Source organism: Porites lutea, chromosome 11 (genome assembly GCF_958299795.1).
Source record: "Porites lutea chromosome 11, jaPorLute2.1, whole genome shotgun sequence".
NCBI lineage: Eukaryota > Metazoa > Cnidaria > Anthozoa > Scleractinia > Poritidae > Porites > Porites lutea.
The window spans coordinates 25,217,184-25,236,923 of record NC_133211.1 but is presented as its reverse complement, the minus strand read 5'-3'; the positions used below and the strand labels follow the sequence as shown (position 1 = coordinate 25,236,923).

General features: G+C 39.4%; 1 protein-coding gene across 1 annotated transcript; it reads right to left on the bottom strand.

Moving 5' to 3' along the window:
- Positions 1-671: 671 nt before the first annotated feature.
- Positions 672-19,385, bottom strand: LOC140951626 (uncharacterized). The gene is made up of 14 exons (XM_073400920.1): positions 18,939-19,385; positions 14,528-14,865; positions 14,213-14,362; positions 13,897-13,990; positions 11,651-12,585; positions 10,404-10,856; positions 9,383-9,595; positions 7,707-8,101; positions 6,421-6,595; positions 5,684-5,903; positions 4,751-4,944; positions 3,803-3,932; positions 2,940-3,189; positions 672-2,509 (listed from the first exon to the last, which is right to left on the bottom strand). The coding sequence occupies exons 1-14, from the start codon at positions 19,219-19,221 to the stop codon at positions 2,458-2,460; spliced, it is 3,882 nt and encodes a 1,293-aa protein (XP_073257021.1). The 5' UTR covers positions 19,222-19,385; the 3' UTR covers positions 672-2,457.
- Positions 19,386-19,740: the final 355 nt, after the last annotated feature.

Below are 19,740 nucleotides of genomic sequence, written 5' to 3'. Positions count from 1 at the left end.
ATTTTTGGAAATTGCGCGACAAAAACAATGTCCTCAGGCTAGCAAAGGAATTGTCAATGCGAAATGTCATTTGTGATTTTTATCGGGGCACTAAGCTTGGGCCCTGTTTACATGGAGGTGGGGAACCCCAGTTAGGTGAGGTAACCCGCTTTGGTGGGATAACCCACCTGTCCACATAATCTCTCATTTTGAGCTGATCACGTTGACATGATAGGTGGGGTGACCCGCCACATATTACCTCACCTATCTGGGGTCCCCCACCTCCATGTAAACAGGCCCTTAGTGGGATGTTGACACGAACCATTTTAAAATTTAATAGACCTTTTTTGCATTCTGCTCCAGTGTGCAAGCACAAAGAAGTAAGGGCGATGCTCGGGTGGACAATTTCATACAAATTACTGTACTTTGTCCACCCAAGCCCCGCGTTCGTGCCTTTGTTTACAGGAATGCGGAGAAGGTAAAGGTCTATTGGACATGCACTTTGAACCCGGCTTCGGGGGGGGGGGGGGGGGGCGGGGAGCTCGGGGGAGTAACGTTGATAGGTGCATTGAAATATTACAAAAAAAAAGTAAGAATTTTTACAAGAAGCATGTTTAGTGATCGCTTTCAGTCACGTGGTTAGCAGCTTTCCAAATTGCTTAGAATAAAAGAAAGTTCCCACAGGATTTTTTTTGTACACAAACAAGGCCCCCGATTCATTGTTTTGTACACAAGTATGGCCGCCGTGACGTCATGGGAAAACGATCTATTAAGAGACATGAAGCAAAGAATAAAGCGAGAAAAGAAACCTCCCACCTTGACAAAGAGAATATCTTGAACAAATCTAAGTTGAGGTGCAGATAAGTTTACTTTAAGTTCGTTTACGTGAAAAATTCATAATTATTGGAATTTTTGCCTTTTAGCTACAGAGCTTATATTCTGAGACAGCTACATTCGGAGGTTTTTTCCCTTCGGAATATTTAGCCCAAAAAGCTAGAACAGGTTGTAGTCTCTTGGGTTTTTTTCTGGGAGTGGAAGAAAGCGCAAGAACAGCACCCTTGCCGCGGCGCGTGCTTCCTACTACTTGCCTCCACTCGCTAACCAAAAAAAAAGCGAAAAAAAGCCTCTGACCAAAAGTCACACTGAAAACTTGAACTTATTACAACGCAGAGCATTAGAACGGAATCCATCAGAGGAAATTGCGTAATTTTAATTTTTAGTGGACAAAAACCTTGTACCAGAATATTTAAACCATAACGCATTCTGTTTTACATTTTTCAAGGGCTATACTGGGATATAATTAGTTATCTGTAATAACACCGAAGACCATATCTCCTGAGAGCCCGTTAAAATAAATGTCAAATTTTACAAGAACTGTGAAAAAACAGGCAAAATTCTGAAAATTTCATTTGTAAGATGTCATTTTGTGAAATTGGACATGTATTTTTCGGACTCTCATGAGAAATTTTCTTTGGTGTTATTACAGTTAACCAATTACATCTATAGCTCTTCAAAACTATAAAAAAAATGCGATATTGTTTAAATTATTCTGGGACAAGGTTTTTCTCCACTGAAAATTAAATTACTCAATTTCCTGATGGATTTCGTCTTAAAACACACTTTGACGTTCAAATTAACGTCCATCGAGTTACTGTATAACTTATGGGATTAGAAATCCACTCAAGAAATCTGGGTTAAACGTTTCACTTCACTCGTTTTTGAGCGTTGTCCCTTGAAATTAATAAAAATACCTCATCTAGTACTTTATCTCTGCTAAATGAAAAAATCTACAACCCAGTAACACATAGTGTCTATGCTATTACACACGTCTGAAATACCTGTCATCTCGGTTAAAAAACAGCGCTAGATGTAAAGCAATTGTAGTCATCTGGTAAATTATCCAGTGGCCGAGGGAACACGCGAACGTGAAGGCCTAGCAGATCCCAGTAAGAGGGAACAAATTGAAAAGTCACGCTAACCTTATCGCCAGGATAAAACTGATTTCCATCTATAATATTATGGGTGGTCTCGATCTTGTAAGAACGTCGGTAATGACCGAGGAAACTAGAATTAAAGGAGACTTAAGACAACTCGGAATTTCCCCATTATTGATATTAATTTTAAATTTAATAGTTTAAATTATGACATTTAAACTGCATAACTTTCTGTTTGGTGAATAGTGTGAATTTTCTTGACTAGTATAATGAATTTTCCTAGATATAGATATATTTTTTAAGTGAATGCACACTATATTTATTCAAATATTAGTACTATAATGATAGTCACGGAGAAGCGAACTCAGCCGGGCCGGGTTACCTATTTCAACACACAGGTCGCATTCAAAACAAACGAGTCTGACTATGGTAAGCAAGCAAATTTGAAAGTGTCGGTGGCCCAGGTTGAGTTGGTTGCACAGTAATAATTCATCCATGTAGCTCCACAGGACTTCTTCGTTTCTAACTTTCAATTCACGCTTTATTACCAGGGGCTGGTATCGGTATCAATTGCCACACAGTTTGAGATCGCATAGCTAAAAAAATAAAATACATGATGCTTCAGTATATTGCATTTTAACACAGATTTTTCCTTACAGCCTGCTTGGTGGGTTGCACCCGCACCAAATAAATCCCGACCCCAAGAAAAAAATGTTACCTGACATAACAACAACACGATCTCTACTTCTCATAATTTCACCTAAATGAAGCCTGTTCCTCCCCTCCCCTCCCCGAAACCAAGTTTAGAAGGAGAGAAAAATTCGACGTGGTGCGTTTACGTCCTCCATAACACGTCCCGTGAGGGAATTTCACGTTGAAGTCCTGCAGTGACGGGAAAAAAGTGTGCTGAACGTACAGAGTTTTTGTTTTGCTTAGAAGCCGTCGTTGCTAAAGCTCCCTATCTTTTCAAGTCCCTCAATTATCATAAACTGAAGATTTGAAAGCAGATTTCTGCCTGCTGCTAACCTGAGCTTCTCCTTGGCGATGGCTGCAGACGAGTAGTCAGGAAGGAAGAGGGTACTGGCGCAGGTAGAGGCATGGGGAAGGCTGTCCTTGTCTCCTCCAGCTTTGGCCACAGTGAAGGGGGCAGGCGGCCTCTTACGTCCGGTAACAAAACGCAGGAATCGGCTGCGCTCCTCAGAGCTGAACTGACTCAAAACTGTCCACATATGTTTGACTGTCTTCGACGATTCCCTTAAATCATCGCCGTATTTACCTGACAACAAATACATCGTTCAAACGTCTCTCTAAAAAGGAGAGCTCCAACACGGCGAACGCCCTTCCTAAGATATCAGTGTGACTACAAGTACAAGATTCCGCCAGTTTACCGCTCTTGTGTGTAAATTAGGGCTATTGTTTGATAAAACTCAGTGGGATTGATAAATATAAATAAGAGAGCTGAAACGAAATGAATTCTGATAGTTGTAGTTAACCTCCGTCATCGTGAATATGGCCTATTCTAGACACTGTATGATTGATTCTCGCAATTCCCGATATACTTTCTAATTAAAGAGCAATAGAATGGCTTGACTGGAAGGTGGCTTGACTCGATTTTTTCTGGGTAACACCTCCCAAGTTTGAGCATTTCCCACGCCACCATTAACAACGCTGTCGAAAAATAGTCAGTCCACGGCTGTATTAGATAGAGATAAAAATTTGTTATGACAAATGCTATATTGACATCGGGGCTGCCAAGGCAATAGAATTAGGTCATATCTTACTATGTATTTGCTATTGTATTTTTCGGAACCTGGAGGTTTTAATGAATAATAATGGAGCAGATTCGGCCGTTAGCGGCAGTATGACCGCACAAAGCTCAACATACTTACAGGCAGGTTTGAGATGCGCAAGAGTGACGTCTCTATCTCCACAAACACCTCGTTCGAGATTACACCAAGTCAGAAGAGTAAGCACTGACTCAGGTACAACAGTCATCAAGCCCTGCCTCATGGCCTGTACCTGTCAACAGAGTAATTCCTCATTAGGCCTGGATAAGTTCTGCCGGCAGAATTTTACGCAAAATGGACGATTTCAAAGGCGAAAATTCTACCAGCAGAACTGATCAGGCATTTTTGAGCAGAATAATGGAAAATGCACCTAAAAGTTGCAAGAAACATTGAAAATTAAATACAAATCAAGATAAAAGATACTACGAAATAATTTAACCTGTTCCACTAAAAGGAGCGATATTGCACAAAGTAAGATGAAATACAATTCTGCTATGCAGAATGAGTGCTAGACCTATGCTCTCTCCCATATTTGTAAAAATCACAAGGCTCGAAGGGCCTTTAAGTTCTAAACCGAGCAGAATTTAGGTGTCTGAGCAGAACTGCAAGGAGAATAAGCGATTTTTAGGAGCTTTGCCGATAGGTAGAACAGGCCACTTAACGCGTAGATTTTATCAAACGTCTTCTTCACCAAACAGAACATTGTAGCCACATTTCGTCTTTAGTAAACATTCTGGCCTGCCAGAAAGCATTGTGTGGTAGAGGGTTGAGAGAAAGGAAGAGAGACTATAATGTGAAACAGAGAAAGAGGTTCCAGCTATTGCCAATAGTTGTCTTCTTTCAAGCAAGACAAAATGTGTTTTGTTTGAACACAAACGTTCAACATGATAGCATTTTATCCATGGAACGAAAAAACCTTGATGTAATTAGAAATCTCAAAATGATTCCGAAAGTAGTAATATTCAAGCATCACACAATTATTGTGAAGATTAAAATACCACCTTATAATCACACTCGTCAGACGACAAGCAGTGTTGTCGTCACTGTTACCTGCTTAGTAAACTCTGTCATCCGGGCTCTTCTGACAAGAGATGCATACTCTTTCCTTTCATCAGGCATCACTACTCTGCCCTCCCCTGCTGGGAGTAGCTCAACACGACGGCCATCACTTAACACGGTGGAAAAGGTACACTCGTCACCATAGTTACTTTTGTACAACTCTTCATCTAGGGCTTCTAGTTCATCTGCATTGCAAAATATCATAAGCTATAAGACAACAGCTCACTAACAATTACAAGAAGCACATTAATTCTACAATTAACATTTGTTGCTCCTCTCAGACCCCATGATTGTACGCTAGAGAAACGCTTCTTTCAAATTTTTATTTCATTCAGGAGTATAACCAAGCATGACAAAGCAAAACTTCTCCCGAGAAGGTAGCCTGTTCCTGGCTGCAAGATGGTAGTGCAATTCTGCAGTAAAGAGTGACGCGAAAACGCGTAGGCGCTGGGGAAGAGATAGCAATGCCACCACCTTCTGCCCCAGATCACGCGTCTTATTTTTGCTCGGCTTGTTTTATTGTTGCGACGTTGTACTATCTGAGAGCCAGGCAAAGGCTACCGAGAATGTCACTAATGCACCATCAAACAAGCCATTGCAAGTTTTCCATTTTGAGTGGGAAAAGTAGCGCCTTGCAAGTGGTGATATAAACCAAATTTCTATTGTTATTAAAGTATCAAACTCTGAACCGTAAAAATGATAAGTTTTGCTTTGATGTGTTTACTCAAGTTTAATTTTACAAAGTCCTTCGACCAATATCAGTTGGTATTTAACATTTTAAAACTATTAATACTTCAATCATTATCAAAGTATAAACTAAGTACATAAAAAAGGAGTCACAAGAGTACAATAATTTTCCTCTGCAAATTAGTTGAACAAATAATTTGCTCTCAACAATTTTAAATAAAAAGTTGTCTTTCTAACCAGTTATACGGACAGCAGCTTCATCAATGGCAGCATAATCCTTGGCCCAGGTGACATGTTCTCCAACAAGAAGTTTCCAAACAAAGGGAGGAAAGGCAAGAGTAAGGCTTTCATCACTACGAAACGCTCCACCCATCAGTACTCCAAGCCAATGAAACATGTAAAGTTCATCACAACCAGGGTTAGGGATAAAACAATCCAGAAAATCACCAACTTTCCCCTGAAGAAAGTGAAAGAAAAGGCACAAACAGTTTTACTGATGCATTCATTGCAACAACAACATTAGCTTCAACGTGGCTAAAATAAAAAATTAATGTAATTTAGGTGAGCAGAGAATGCTGGCCAGTGGTCTCCCTCACTAATCAAATATATGGTGGTCTTTGGGAATTTGCAGAGCCTTAGTAATTTTTAGATTGCTGCTGTCGAGGTAAATCATTTTCCTCACATTGCCTTTAGCAAGTAATATTTTAGGCTGTTTAGCTCCCACTCATCCATTCCATCTGAACGTGTATCTACAAAATTCTCCACTGAAGCTCTCAATGTGACGGTGTCTGGTGGTTGCCACTCACAGGATTGTGATGGTTACCTTGCGTGTTCGCTTTTGACTCACTCAGTTTGTCCAGGCACCATCCCACAACCATCCATCGGCCATGGGTTTGGCAGAAGTACAAAAACGAATACAAAAACGAACAAAACCTGTGGATTACTGTAATATGTGGTGCTTGATTGATAATTACCTTCTGATTTGGAGTCCTGATGAGATATGGCAGAATTTCTGGTACATTCTCATCCAATGGGCAGAGTTCATCCGCTAACTCGGCCAGAGAGTCTCGGAATCCTCCTCCCTGATCAATAATACCCTCGCCAACAAATTTCACTTCCCACCACTGATCATACTTGCACTTGTTCCAGCTGCAAAGGAATGGACAGTGGGCACACAGGAATAAGGAAAAGATCTGTCTCAAGCGCTGAAGGCAATAGAGAGCTGTAGACTCTGAGACGAAGACGACTACGAATACGAGATTTCCTCAATACTGAGTATTGTTCACGCGTGAACCAGCGTCATTTTGGCAGGAAAATGTGATAGCCGTCGTCATTCTACTACGAGTTTTAGCAAGAATGTCGTACTGGCGGAAAAAAGTAATCAATCTTCTTAACTAACCTCCTTCAGTATAAATAACCGTTTTTTGGTGAAAAAAAGTAAATTGAAGCAGGGTGTCCTTTTTTTAGAACGCACACAGAAACTTCAAGTTAAATCTTGACTCGCACTCGTTCTCGTCCTCAAATCTAAAGCCCTCTATTAGCAGTGGGCTGCTTCAGGAATAATTCTGCTACTTTGTTTATAAGCACTGTCTAAACCAGCATGCAAAGAAAGTCATGCACCTTAGCCTGTGGTTTCTTGGTTCAGCTGCTACATGATGGGCAAGTGCAGTTTTTTAAGGGTATTTAAATTATAGAAGAACTGTAATCAATCCTGCTGGTCAAGAATTTTTTCACGCTAGTTAAAATGACTCTTACCCGTTAGTAAATGCTAGCTACAGCTTGACCAAAAGGCCAGTCCTTATATAAACAGACGTTCTTTAAACTCTAGTCTAAACTCCCTATCAGGCTAAGAACCCTTTAAGGAAGATATAATTGGTTTTCTCATTGCAGCCTCACTATATTTCTCTGTCATTAATAACATGACTATATACGTTCTCTCTCAAAGAGTGGACAAGGAGAAAAGGTTATATGGGTGTCCAGCTTACAGGCAGGGAATATTGTATGTAACCCATTTTCTCCTGATAATAACCAAAGGGAAAACAAAAATTACAAAAAATTTGAAATATCTTCCTGGAAAGTCCTAAGAAAAATACTATGCAAAAGTTCTGACAAAAAGGTGTTTTTTTTTTTAACTTGAAGAACACCTTACGATTTTTTCCAGATTTAAAATTTGGAGTGACAATCTCGCCATAAAGTAGTCTAGAAGTAAAATGCCTCATGTAAAAGGACAAAAAGAGTTCATGTTATAGTAACAACTAACCGAAAGTGAAGTTTCTCTCCCTTCAGTTCACGGTGAACCTGAAGAAACACACTGCTACGCAATTCAGCACGGCGTTCCACCAATGGCACTCGTCGATCCACTGTTATTACAGGCATGTAATCAGGGGCAGACAGCTCAGTGGTGTGTAACAACTCATGAACTAAGCGCCATCGCTGACTGCACAGTGGCAAAAGAAATCGGATCTTTGGCAAAAGTGATGAGAGGCTGTAGCGTGTAGAGCTGTTATCATTTAGTGGGGTACTGGCAGAGTGTATTGTCCATTTGTGAGCTGCTTCAACTTGCTGTGGCATTGCTTTTCTTTCCTGAGCAGAGGAGCTTTGTTGGAGAGGTTCTGTTGTCTCTTGTTTTGTTACCTCTGTCAAGCATTCCACTTTCTAGAAGACAACATTTTTGCAGTTATAAATCAATTTTTGTTTGGCTAGCTAAAACAAGGCTTGGTTAACAAAGATTGAGAATCATGTGCATGTGAGAATGACTCACAAACATTTTCAGCCATTAGAGGTCAAAAAATTCATTTTAAAATGACTAATTGCATGTAACTGGCACTGACAATTTTCAATAGAGATAAAGAACATTAAGTTTACTAAGAAATAGTTTCAGCTACATACTCAAATATGCCCCTTAATAGTATGGCAACAACTCTGATTCACTTTTAAGTGGTAAATGAAGCAATCCACCAATTTTAACCCCTAAAAAGTACAATGGACGCCCTGTATTTCTTATAGGGAAATATCTCCAAGGGTATTCACAGGAAGCAGATGACTTTGAGTCAGTAGAAATTTGGACCAGAGCCATTATCCCAGACTGCCACAGAACAGCAGAATACTCTTCCTCAAGAACAAGCTCAATTTTTTCACGCCAATTTTTTTTTACTTTCTATTTCCACAGGGTTGAGTTAGTTTTCAAAATTAATACACTGATCATATAGGCATTTGGATGGCTGCATTATTATTAACAGTGTTTTATGATTTATATAATTCTTAATGTTGTACAGTGCTTAATTCATACTTCCAATATTTCTGTAAATTATGTACATATTTTTAAAGTTGAATAAAATTATTATTATAATCATTACTATAACAAAATTGTCAAATCTGATTGGCTATCAACTACCCTGATTTCAGCCTTAATTGGACAGTTTAATAGGACAGTACGAGTCATGCCTAAGTAATTGGACAGTATGGGCCATCACGTGCGCGCTTAAATGGCTTTTTTTTTCACCACTAGCAAAACAAAATTTCGAATTTTGTGTTTTGATTTAAAAAATAACCTATTATCTCACAAATTTTGTTAAAGTTATGATTAATTGGAAACAGAACTTCATGTCGTCCAATTCGGTCTGTAATCATACTCGTGATTACAGACCGAACTGGACTCCACTCAGTCCTGTTACCATTACTTATTATTATTATTATTATTATCATTATCATTATCATTATCATTATTATTTTCAGCATGATCATCATCACAATCAACTTCAGCTTTTTCTCATCTTTGTTATCATTATTCATCAAGGGAATAAACTACTTATACAAATGTACAATATTTGTCTCACAATGCCATAAAAGGGAAGTTTCGAACAGATAATTTTAACTAAACTATGACCCACCTAAGAGCAGGACCACATTATTTTCATTTAAGATGCACACATGTACCTTTGTAAGAAGTTTCTCATCTTCTTTCAGTTTCTTTAATAAAGCAAGCAGGTGGAGTTTGTAATGTTCTTGCTTCTGTTGCTTCAGTAACAGTTCATTTCGCTGAACCTTAACATCACCAACATCCATGTCTACCAGTAAATCAGCAGGAACTAACTCCTGCTCTCGAATGCTGCTGTGAAGCAGCTGTTTTTGTTCTTCTATAAAACAAATCTACAAAGAAGACACATATGTTAAGTGGTAAGAGGTATCTTAATCAATTTTACAATCAAGGACATTCAACTTGGATCACACCACTCTGGTACCTGCCTTTCTCTCTTCCAATGTTGTTTTGTAATGCTTTTTTGGTGAAATTGTCCAAATTCCAGGCCAACATTGAAAGGGAGAGGAAAAAAGGACGTCGAGCACAACATTTCAATGTTACTCCCTCAACTGATCCAAGTTTTAATACCATGAATTGCAGTTTAAGGGACTCTGGCCATTTTGTTTACATTGTAGATTTTCCAAAAAAATTATTTGCTTATGCAGTTGAACCTCCCATATTAGAGGCATCATCCCCAAAATGCGAAGATGTTGTGGTCACTTATGAGAATCGACCCACAGAGGGTCCCTTGGGAGGTTCACATACATCTACTTTTAGCAGGAAAAAAAATTATTGCATTTTATTTCTAAGTTACTATAGGTGTAGCTCCATGTTGTTGTAGACTTTGAGAGTAGAATTCTGTATAATACAGCAACAACATAGGGATTAGACCATACCTCAATTTGTTGCTTACAAGGGGTTAAAACATAGTAGGAAAATTATAAAACCAACAACCCAAAGAGTGGTTGCCATTGCTCACAAGAGGTGGTCATTTATGAAGGGTTCCAGCCATAAGACTTTGACTGGAAAAATTTTGTGTTTTAGAGATGTGGTCACACATGGGGATTCAAGTGTATTGAATTACGATCAAGCACATCCATATTGTGTATGTCGTCCTTTTCCCTAAACAGCAATTCTGCCTAGCATCAACCTGTATACCTTTCTTTTGACGGCCTTGAGTTGTTCCTGGACCTTTTCAAGAGATGCCAGTGAATGTTTCGCTTTCTTCAAATTGCCTTCATGCAGGAAGTTGTTTCCTTCTTTATCCAACTTAGTCTCAACCTTTTCATTGGCTTCACTTACTGACTTTTCCTCTGTTCTATAATTGATAGGAGGTGAACTGCTTTTTGATTCCAGGTACAGCCACGAAGACAGAAATGAAGATTCTGTGAATGAATCTAGTTGGTATCGATTTGGGCAAAAACTCTGCTCTGTCAACAATGAGGGTCCAGTCACAAGATACAATACAGAATCAAGAATTTGGGCAATTCTGCAGAGCGCAATGGTTCGATAAGCCAAGCTCTCAGGTGAATAGTTGGAAAGCCTGGGATGGTTTGCAACACTTGCCTTAGAAAGCAGTTCAGCTAGTGCATATTCTTCACTGAACCAGCCCTGTAAAAACAAAGAAAAGCAGTTACCTTGAAGAGAAAAAAATTAGAAGAGTGCATCTAAGACATGCTAGAAACCCAGTGCCCAGGGCTGTGCTCTAGCAGAGCCCGGTGGCCCCTGGTGCCTAACTTTTTCCCTCAGGTGACTAGCAAATCTCAGATTTTTCATGCAAATCATATGCCGGGCACCCTAGATTTTGCAGTTTCAGAGCACTGGGCTCCCTTCAATTTTCCTTACAGCACAGCCTTGAGTGCCCCTTATAAAAAATGGGAAAAAAAGAGGTCTGAATATGATTTATCTATGGTCACACATGTACCTCCTTGCCTAATTAAAAAGTGGTATGACTGAAACAAACAGAAGTTGTTTCTACTCCCTACCCAGTAAGGGGCTTTCCAAGTTTTATGAAACATCTCACAAGAGTCAAACATTGCACATGCATTCAATCATCTCCTTAGAGCTGCTTCTATTAGTTCTCTTGTCCCCAATGCGATTTTAGCTCATTTACAGGGTGTTTACATGATACCATGTGACTTTTGTAATGGCACAAATTCAACCTGGCTCCTTCTTCTATATATGTCTTGGTTATTTAACACAAGAGTGCCAGAGCAAGAATTTCGTTCTGGCACAAAATCTTGCAACAGTTACTGTCATGTGAAAAACGAAAAATGACCAAAACTCTATCACTTTAAATGTCAGCTTCTTGTTGTTGTTGTTCTGTTTTTTTTTTTGTTTTTTTTTCGGTTGGTCACACTAGTCAAAATAATTTACAGCTGTAAACCACTTAGAAAACTTCCTACCTTGGTTCTCCCTTGACTGGACTTCTCACAAATGTCACACAAAAGGTGTACAAGAACAAGATCGTCATTTAAACACCACCTGCTTGATGGCGAAGTAGCCAATCTCTCCATAAGTTCTCTTTCCATCTCAATAAGCACTTCAGTATATTTTGAACCATTTGATCCTGATGAACTTCTAGTTTTGCATGTCTCAATGGAGCTCACTTCATCAGCAACATTCTTGTCACCAGACAATTTCTGAGAACACATTTCTGGCGAGTGACTATTACTTGATGTGTTTGGCTGATTAAATTTATCAGCTTGATCAGAATGACTTACAAATCCTTCAGTTGAATTACTACAAAAAGTACTGCCCGTAACATCTTCAGGAGTGCTGTTAGTGCTATGATCTACAGTTGCACTGCAGTCTTTTGTACTACTGCAGCTACTAGCAGATCCAGTCACTGCACTTAACGCTTCCTCTAATGGTAACTCACTCTTGTCTCCCAGTGACTCCTGACATTCTTGCACCGAAACAACACTCTGTGTTGTTGTACTGAGTATACCAAGCTTACGTGCAATCTCAGCATATGACAAAACTTTTTTACTTTCTCTTCTCTCACTTTTATGCCTCACTTTTCTCCTTAAGTAAACATCCAATGTCTGGCACCTTTTTTGATAGGACACATTGCAAAGACTGTAGTAATACTCTAACACAGTCTGCCATAACTTGTCCTTCTGCAAATGGTTCCAGATGCTTTGAGGACCTGTTGTATCTGCTTCAGAAGCACCACCACTTGAACCAAAGAAAGAGATCTTCTGATCCACAGGAGAAGTTACCACCACACTGGAATGTTTCCTGGCCTTTGTTTTCTTACTAAAGTATTGCTGGACTTGTTGTTGTGATGGTACATAACAAAATGCCACTGGTAGAGACTGAGACATAAGTAAGCACTCTATAAAAAAAAAGAAAATTGCTTTGATATTATTAAAGTTAGGGTTGCTAATTAATGTGAAGACAAAATGTTAACCATCATCATCAACACAAGTGCAGGTTCCATTGAAAATCGTGGCAGCCAAAGGGCTGATGTGGTCTTGTGGTTTAACCTGTTAACAATGCATATATTTTATTTACTTTCTGTTGTGCCTTAAAACAGACTATAATTAAAATATTAAACTGTATTAACTGTCTGGTTAGAATGGCTAAAAAGCACATTTAATTCAAGACTCAGTGGGACCCATGATGTCTCAGGACTTAAAATTTGTTACATAAATCACTAAAAGTAAACATGTAGTTGAACCCGTCCTTCTGCAAACCTCAGTAATACAGAAATCCCATAATAACAGTGTAAGCACAATGTATATAACAACCTATGTATACCTTAAATGCAGTAGAAGTCCAAAATGAACTTCTGAGGTTAAAATGAATTCAACCCAGCTTAATTCTCTTTTATCATCCTCTTTTCCTTTGATTTCCTAACTGCTAGTTGCTCAAATGATTAGCATTAGGGAAGGAGTCACAAAGGAAATTGTTGACATTATGGTATTCATAATAGTAAATGATAATAGAGCGGTTTTCACTTGACTGTCGAAAGTAATTGAGGAATTGGTTTGGTTTTGGTTTTACTACGCCCTTTGGTTGGCTAGTGTATTTACTTTGGTTTTGGTTTTACGACAGTCAAGTGAAAACCGCTCTAATGACTATACTAATTACAGTGTATAATTTGTGGGCAACCGGAGGAGCCCACAATCCTAATGTCCAGGTTGCTATTACAGTGACGAGGGCAGCACGTATGTAGCCAGGATTCATTTGGACTTTTGATAAGAATGAAACGAATGCATAGAATGCATAGAATGCATAGAATGCAATCTGACGGTACGCTTGGACAGCCACTGTTGGAGCCAAAACCTTTGCATTGATCTCCCCTGCACTTCCTAACCTTTGGTTTTTACTAGTTTTTATAATTATTTGGGTCTAACAGATAAAGGAAATCTCAAAGAAAGCTAAGTGCAAAACCATTAAATTCATTAACCTGAATTTCAGTTTGAACTACAATGCAGACACGGCACCTCTGTAACATTCTTACACCTCTTTCATACTGCAAGTGTCTGACTACAGAGGTTAATTGAATTTTGGCATGAGAAAAAAAATCACGCAAGGCAACTCAATAATAATTGAGAAATTTCTTTAACACAGGTAATTGTTGGTTGTAGATCACTCCCCCCCCACCCCACCTGCAGAAACTTAGTTATCTAAGGCTACATACCAGTTGCTTCTTGGAGAGCTCTCAATTTAGCAAGTAGTGTTCTGGCCTTTCCACGGCTTACCAGTACATTGGATGGAGGGTAAATACGAGTGTTCTGACAAAATAAATAAAAATACAAAAGTCACTGTCGAGTTCTTCAAGTAAGTCCACTATCAATTTGGGCTTCACAAAATGAAGCCCAAAATAAAGCGTGCTTTGTCCAGCATTCTGCTAAATATATAAATTAAATTATCTCGCGACTGTGCAGCATTTTTGTGTAAACACACAAAAGCAATTGCAATTTACTTCACTAACAGTTGTTAGCATTTCAACAAACCTTTTCTCTTCTTTTTGGATTTTCCTTCGGAAAAAAGAGTTTGGGAAGACTTGAGTCAGAATCTGGCATTGTTACAAGTGGTGCGAAATTCACATCACTGATACAAGTCTGTTTCACCCCAGTTTCTGAGACTCGTTCAATCTTGAGCAGCTGCAGAAATAAAACACAAAAACAATTTGATGTACTGGTCTATAACAATGGACAGGCCTTCAGGATTTCAATCATCAACAGACTGTCAAAATCCATATTATAATTATTGTAAAATTAAACTAAAGTAACGTTCTCAAAAACAAATCAAAACTGTACCGACCATACCTTGTTTCTACAAGGAATAATGGCAAAGCCACCAATCTTGGTCAATGCAAGAATGAACCGAACTTTATTGGGAGGACAAGCTGCTCCACAATATACCCTGTCATAGTTACAACCTGAAGGATCCACTCTGAAGCAGTTTCCAGCCACAAACTTGGGCATACAGATATCATGGGCAATAGCAGGACAGAACTGTAGGTATTCCTCAACTCTTTCCTTAGCAAACCGCACCAGATCTTCATGAAGTTCTACGCCATGATTTATACCGTGGTTTTGAAGAATGTAACCAGCTAAACAGGAAAAATAGCCTGTGCCACTGCCAATGTTGAGGAATGACAAACCTAATAAAGGTGAATAAAGGTTGAAAAACAAATGCAGGGTATCTGTGTTCTAGCAGTGTCCCTTGGCAATGTACTTTAGTTTTAAGGTGACAAGGATATCTTACGTTTTGCATCAAACATAAATGCTGGGCAATCTGGTTTTATGGATTTAGAGGTTTTGGGATCCCTATCCAATGTACAGCTTGCAGTGTATAATTATTATTTTCTTAGAGCACAGCCTTGCTTACACCAAATTTGTTTCATTCATTGTAGGTGAATGGAATTTTCAGTGGATTTTTTTGCACAGAATAATGGAACTGCCCTTACAAGCAGGTTTACAAGGGTTAGGGTGATACCTCGGATGACAAGGCGATACCTCGCATGGCATTGCCTTTTTCTTGAAAATCATTCCACCTGCATGTCACGTTCCATTAAGTTTGCATTCTTCCCAGAATTACTGAGCCATACAAATGGTAAGCACTCCTTGTTTCCCAATAGGACGCTAAAGCCTGGTTTCCATATGATCCTCCGGATCATCCTGATCGCCCCAGTTGTTTCAAAGAAAAGAGTTGGGAGTCGTCAGCGATGTCTCTGGGTCAGACAACAGAATTTTTGCGCATGTTTTGCAAACAAGCCAAACATAATGATGGATTTTAATCGCACAGCCACCCTAGCACCTTGCTATTTACATTTTCTCTCGATTTTGCAGCTTTGAGAAGCTAGAAGAGTTCCACAAAGACATAGTATCACATCAAGAACTTGATGTCAGCGAGTTTCTCTAATTTCAAATAGCACCCATATGCAGTGCGAACAGTTTTGCTTTATTTTTCCAACTTCAGCGGTATTCTCCATTACTGGAATAAAAGTGATGATTTCCGGGATAGCCTTCGATCATCCAAATCATCCCGATCATCTCAGTCACCTGAGAGCGTTTCCACATGATCGCTTCAAAATTTACACGATCGTGCGGATAGAACTCAACTCTATCCAAGCAATCGAGGTTGTCTCAGTCATCTGGGTCATTTGCGATTGTCCCAATTGTCTGAACATTATTTGAGCAAATGGGATGATCGGGGTGATCATATGGAAACCAGACTTAAAAATTCATGCAGCTACCAGTTTACTCATGACTGACCCACTTGTGATGAATGTACACTACTTACAGAATGTAATAATGGTGAAAGTCTAATATTGAGATTTAAGATATTACATAATTTCTTATGTTGCAACAAGCATAAGCCTCCATTGGATTCAGACTCATAATATCCCAGAATATTGCTTGTGCATTCTGATCTCTGAACTAATGGTGACCTAGGTCACTATTAAATACATAACATTTTCATTATACTGTATTATTAAATTGTTATCAGAAATTGTCTTGGTAAATGGTTGGAACCCAGAAGTCATGTCATAAGTAGGTAGGAATCAGTGTTCTCACCAAGCCGCGGCCTTGCGGGATTTCCGCAAGAAAAACTGAAATTGCGCATTAAAACCAAGAAGATGCGCCCGTTAGGGGGCAGGGGCAAGCTACGAGTCAAACGGACTTAAGTAGTTTTAATGGTCAACCTAACACTAAAGCATTCTGTTTGTTTGAATAAATAAAAAACATGATATCAAATGAGTCAAGTCTTTAATTTTGTTGCCTTTACTTTCATTGGTCCCACGCACGTCTCACTACATCGTAAACTCCTCCTCCGAATCGTAAACACCTCTTCCGCCATATTGGATCAGGTAGGTACTTCACGTAACAGACAATTTGGAGTGCGGGCTCAGGTTCTTCGTACTGCGTGTTTTTTGTTGACGCGAGTAACTTTGTCCCCCTAATGTTCTTACAGCAGGGTTCTCCCTAAATTTTAGCCCAGCAGGTGAGGGACCATTCATGGACGGTAAGGCAAAAAATATAGACAAGACTTTTCTCGGAAGTGGGGGGGGGGGGCAGGTGGAGTGAGGTACATGGACCCCGCCGTCACTGGGAAATTTTTTTATTCCCATATTTTAAAACATATTTTACGCAAATCTGCTGTCGTGTTATCTTTAGACAACAAATTAAAACGTTTCATTCCAAAATGCATGTCCCTAAAAAGGAAAGCTGTATATACAGTACAGTCCAAAAGAAATGCATGTGCAAAAAGTGGCGTAAGAAGTTGCTGCGCCACAAGAATATGCAAGCCACCGCAAGAAGCGAAAGTGCCGTATTTTTGCGGATCCTTTGTGATTTACCTGCAAGAACTTTGAAACGAAAGAAGTCAAAAATCTTCACCGCAAGAAGCTACAAAATTACCGCAAGCCTCAAGACGGCGTACGAAATTCTTGATAAGTGTTAACCTGAAAGAAGTTTGTGGTGTTTGTCGCCTTTTTGTTACATCATTTTGTAGCCTTGACACTAATTCACTCTGTGGCAGCAGAAGGTTATCATGCAAGTAAAAAGTTGCCTGAGAAAGCGAACAGCTTTCTCTGCAGAAAGCGAACAGCTTTCTCTGCTTTTTCTGCAAAGTGAACACTTCAAACGTTCAGCTTTTCCAAAGGTAGATAAAGCGTGTGAGGCGATTGTTTAACAAAACGATCTGTAGTTTCGAACATTTCGATCATTTCATAGTACAATACCATAGTCTCGGCAAAACAAACCAAAGGCGTTGAATTTCTGCCACAACGGATATCACGATTCCAAAGAAAACATGACAATTATTTATTACTTTATAAGGAAAGGAAATCTTGTCGAGTCAATTTAACAGTTCTATTGTCTTTTGAAGAAAAAACAGATGACGCTCGCGCGTGCGCATAATCGGGACACTGTCCCTTTAAATGTTCAAACACTATGTGCCTAAAGTATAGATTAGTGATCCGCTGACAAATACAGAAAGTGGCACAGCTATTTTATTATCAGAATAAATTTTCACGTGTCTGCGGCGATGTCGCAAAATGACCCGATGATCGTTTGTGAAACTCCTTCAAACAGCTACTGAAAGAAGGGAAACAAACGAAAACTGAAAAGGATAGAAACGATAAAAATGAAAACATTGCCAAACGATAAATGTAAACGATTCAAACACTGAGCGTAACGCCTCACTTGACCTTGATCTGACCTGCTGAATAATTTTGTCTGCAAAATTTTCCATGAAATATATTTATGAAAGTAAAAACGACGGAAGAAGTTCTTGCGTCTTGCTGGGTTCAAGCGCAAGCGCCTTGCAAAAAGCCACACGAAGTTGCCAGCCTGCGGAAGCAAACAGAAGTTCTTGCATGTGCATTATTTTTTAGCCTGTGAAAACATCCGTTTCTCCTCGCTCTTCGCCGCCGATGTTTTCGCAGGCTAATTATTTTTGGGCTGTATATACGTGTGTTTTGTTCTTAGGTGGCTATACTTTTTTATATATTCATTCATTTTCTCGTGAGGATCGGATCGGATCACAACTTACATATTTTTTAGCGGCTGCAGGCGGTAAGAAGTGTTGCTTCAGGCGGTAAATTTTACCGGTTACCGCCTGATAAGGAGAACACTGTTACAGGGCCCCTATTTCTCAGAAGGGGGGGCCCTGGGACTCCCCAAGGCAAAATCCTGGTGAGAACACTGAGGAAATTATCATTTGGTTGAATTTTATAGTCCTGGATAGGCCTGTTGATAATCGTGACTAACAGTTCGACAACCTGTGCAATAGTCATTTTGACTCTGAAGATGACTTTGTGCAGGTTGTCAAAACATCAGTTACTGTAAACAACAGTCCTATTCTGGACGTTCAAATCCCACCTATTAATATAAAGAAATAGGGCTTTATTTGGTAAGTCTACTTCCGCTCTTTGATATGGACGGTATCAAAACAGCAAATTGTCACACTAACACATGTAGGATATAGACATTGACTTTAGAATCAACAAGTCTTAGAATAAACAAATGAAATCCAGTACGCCTTCTCTGTCCCGTTATAAAAAATTGTTTAGCTTAAAAATCAGCAATTCAAAATTGAAAGTTGGACTGTAAGTCACAAAAACGGAAATTGGCCATACAGCTGCCAGCTAATCAGACAGACATGATGTAATTTTACTTCAATAAAAACACACAATTTAAAAAAAAAGATACAGCGAATAATTCTTCATACCTGGAGAAAGCTGTAAGGCTTCAAGAACAGTAGCGTACATGTGAGGAGCTGACAAATGAACGTGTGGTTCCCCGCGAAGCGGTGAGTCTATGTAGGCCTCGACTTGTAAATCGTGGGGCACAAACGCTCCCCTTGGGACAGCCCTGAAAGCATCTTCCACTTCTGAAGTTATTATAACGCCCATATGAACAAATTTGTCTACCATTTCCTCGTTACTTCGTCCAGTACATCTCCAAGCCCCGGGTAAGCCACTTGTAGCGGACGAACTACGAAGAGCAAACATCTTTGGTGCACTTCCTTTGAGAATCTTCTGAATTTTTAGTTCGCTTTCTAACTTATGCAAGTTGGAAACTTCGCTCCTTTGAAAGGAGTATTACAAAACCTGCTTCAAAACACGTTTACCCCATTGATGAATAAAGTAGTTGACTCTAAACACATGAATACCAATCCAAACTTAAGAGGATATAAGGAACAACATTGCTTCACTCTGATGTCAGTTGCCGATGTTGAAGGGCGCAAGTGATGATGGGAGGCACGCGCGGGGGCAACACACGCTTTTGCCTTCACTACCCAGAAAGCCACGCGGCCCGCCCAACAGTAGATGATATGGCTCTTAGATGAGCAAGGACCTCAAAGCTAGTTTATTGCAAAATTACCGCAAGATTACAAGACCGCACTTGATTAAAAAACACTCTACGACGAAAAACTAACCTCTAAAGAAATCAACGGTCACGACACCGTCGAATACGAAAACCCCAAACCCTAAAACCACTTGGTGGAAAAAAAAGGGAACCTTCCCCTC